The 2,391-nt window shown below is 53.0% G+C and overlaps 1 protein-coding gene across 1 annotated transcript in view; it reads right to left on the bottom strand.

Moving 5' to 3' along the window:
• LOC130587212 (centrosomal protein of 164 kDa-like) overlaps window positions 1-2,033 on the bottom strand; it is a gene marked incomplete at its 5' end in the record, with an annotated part of 5,418 nt that extends 3,385 nt beyond the window's left edge. The window contains 4 exons of the mRNA XM_057388176.1: window positions 296-412; window positions 706-772; window positions 1,097-1,429; window positions 1,919-2,033. Coding sequence (XP_057244159.1) covers window positions 296-412; window positions 706-772; window positions 1,097-1,429; window positions 1,919-2,033 — 632 coding nt within the window. The remainder of the gene's footprint in view (window positions 1-295; window positions 413-705; window positions 773-1,096; window positions 1,430-1,918) is intronic.
• Window positions 2,034-2,391: the final 358 nt, after the last annotated feature.

Below are 2,391 nucleotides of genomic sequence, written 5' to 3'. Positions count from 1 at the left end.
AAGAGGAAGAGGAAGAGGAAGAGGAAGAGGAAGAGGAAGAGGAAGAGGAAGAGGAAGAGGAAGAGGAAGAGGAAGAGGAAGAGGAAGAGGAAGAGGAAGAAGCTCCTTCCTCAGCCAGGGCAGCTCAGAGAGCAGCACACAGCTCCCTCACACTCCAACACCACATTCCTCTGCCGAACCAGCCACTGAAATAGAGGCCAAGGCCCCAAAATTGCTGTTCAATACTTCATTTCACACMTGCTCTGCCATCTCCTCCTCCTTCTGCAATTAAAGGCCAGACCCAGGCAAAAGATACACTTTGAAATCCTTATCGAAGTCTTTCAGCCATTTCTTGTTGCTCTCAATCATCCCTTCGATGCTCCTCTTCTCTGGCTCACGGAACTTGGAATGCTGGAACAGCCGGATTTGCTCTCTGGGGCAGGGAGAGAGAGATGGGGTAAGTGGGGGAAAAAAAAAAAAATGGTTTGGGCAGAAATAATCCCAGGGAGGAGAAAGCAATGGGCTGCTGAAGAATAAARTACCTCCTCTAATATATTTACTGAGAGTGTAACTTCTGTCCTTAATAAGTCGTTTTTATCAAATAGTCCTTAAACAGTTTTTATCAAATTGTTATCTATTTGTTACATGGAAGTGACCCAACAATCACTGCAGAGGAACAGCAGCATCACCCWGAGCCATCCCGAGGAGGAGGAGGAGGAGCCTTACTCTGCAGGGACGTATCTCAGCCTGCTGTCCAGAGGCACAGAGCTGCCACCGAGGGACGAGAACCCACCTGCAAAACAAACACCAAATCCCCTGAACCCAAATCTGGGTGTGTTCACTCTCCTGTAGCACGGCCACGCTGTCCCCAGCAGGACACCAGGGACACAGATGGAGATCACTGTGCCACAGGAGAGGGCTGGCTCCTCTTTGGCCSTGCCTTGGGTGTGTGTTAAAGAGCAGCAGGACAGGGTGCTGCACTTTTGGGATGAGCTGCTCACCCCTCATCCCATCAGCCCCCTTCTTGACAGCACTGCAAGAGTCAGACACAACTCGCAGGGCTGCAAAATCAAAACTTTTCGCAGCAAAGCAGATAGAATTAGTTCAGTAGACTCACCTGGGAAATACCTGTGCCATTTGTCTGCCAGGATGCTGTCCACTGACTGTGCTGAGATGGAGTAAGCAGAGCTGAGCCCGCTGCTCCGGGCCCACGGCTCCAGGGGAGGTGCCCTGGGGGTGTTCCCCACAGAGCTGCTCCCCAAAAGGCTCCCCAAGGAAAGAGGGGCACCCTCACGGCGTGTGGAGGTGAACAGAGGGGACTGGTGGTGGCTCAGGGAGTCCAGCACCCCCAGCACCCCGTTCAGCTCACTGGAGATGCTCTGCACCGAGTCYCTCAGCTGCTGGATCTTGTCCTGCTGGAGGATGGGCCATAACTCCGTCCTCAAATCAACTGAAGGAACAAAGGGGGAAAAGGGATCATGAACAAACCCTGACAAGAGCAGCCTTTGTGCAAACAATCCAAACAATCCTGTCCTCCTGCCCTTCTTGCCCCAGCACAACTCCAGTCACAAACAACCAAAGGCCAGGAAAAAGCACGAGCAGCAGAGAGGGAATTGCAGCAGCCTCCCCTGTATGGGTGTGAGGAAGGGGAAGCCCAGACTCCTGCAGAAGAGCAACACAGCTCTGCAGGATCAGAGAAAAATCAGATTTTGTAATCCAGACAGGTTTAAAAGGCAGATTCACTGAGATTCCATCCCTCTTATCTGTCACTACAGGCAGGAAAAAAAGCTCCTGCCATCAGGTGTGGCACCCAGAGCAGCCCCAGCCACAGAGACTGGACCTGCCTTGGACAAAACTGAGCACAAAGGAGAACAGCAACACCAGGGAGGGGAGAGGGAAAGGCAGAACACGCCCAGAGCCTCACATGTGGGGCACTCACATTTATTCTGGCCCAGAATTGCACTGGACATGCTGCTGGTCTCCTCAGAGGAGCTCAGATCAAAAGTCACCACCTTCTTGCACGCAGCAGTCTTCAGCGTATCTTCATCTGAGAGCTGGGCAGGAGGAGGAAACAATGCCAAAAAAAACCTGCTTATCATCCCTGGAACACGACAGCTGCTGGAAATCTGCCTGCAGCTCATCTCCAAAGCTGGACTGCAGTCAGGCACGGGTCAAGTGAAGGCAAACTTGTCTTCAGGCCCTGACAGCAAAATCAGAGTGCCCAGAGACCGCTTTGGCTCTGAAAGTGCAGGAGGCCAAAGCGAGCAGCCACGTGAACTTCCAGCAGGAGCCAACGTGGATTGGGCTTTAAATAACCCCAAATCTTGCAGGGCTGGGCTCTCTGTGCCCTGAGCTGGGCTCTCTGTGCCCTGAGCTGGGCTCTCTGTGCCCAGGGCTGGGCTCTCTGTGCCC

This window comes from Malurus melanocephalus, unplaced genomic scaffold, assembly GCF_030028575.1.
Source record: "Malurus melanocephalus ecotype Western Australia unplaced genomic scaffold, MMel_1.1 scaffold_1637, whole genome shotgun sequence".
NCBI lineage: Eukaryota > Metazoa > Chordata > Aves > Passeriformes > Maluridae > Malurus > Malurus melanocephalus.
This window is presented reverse-complemented; position numbering and strand designations above follow the sequence as displayed.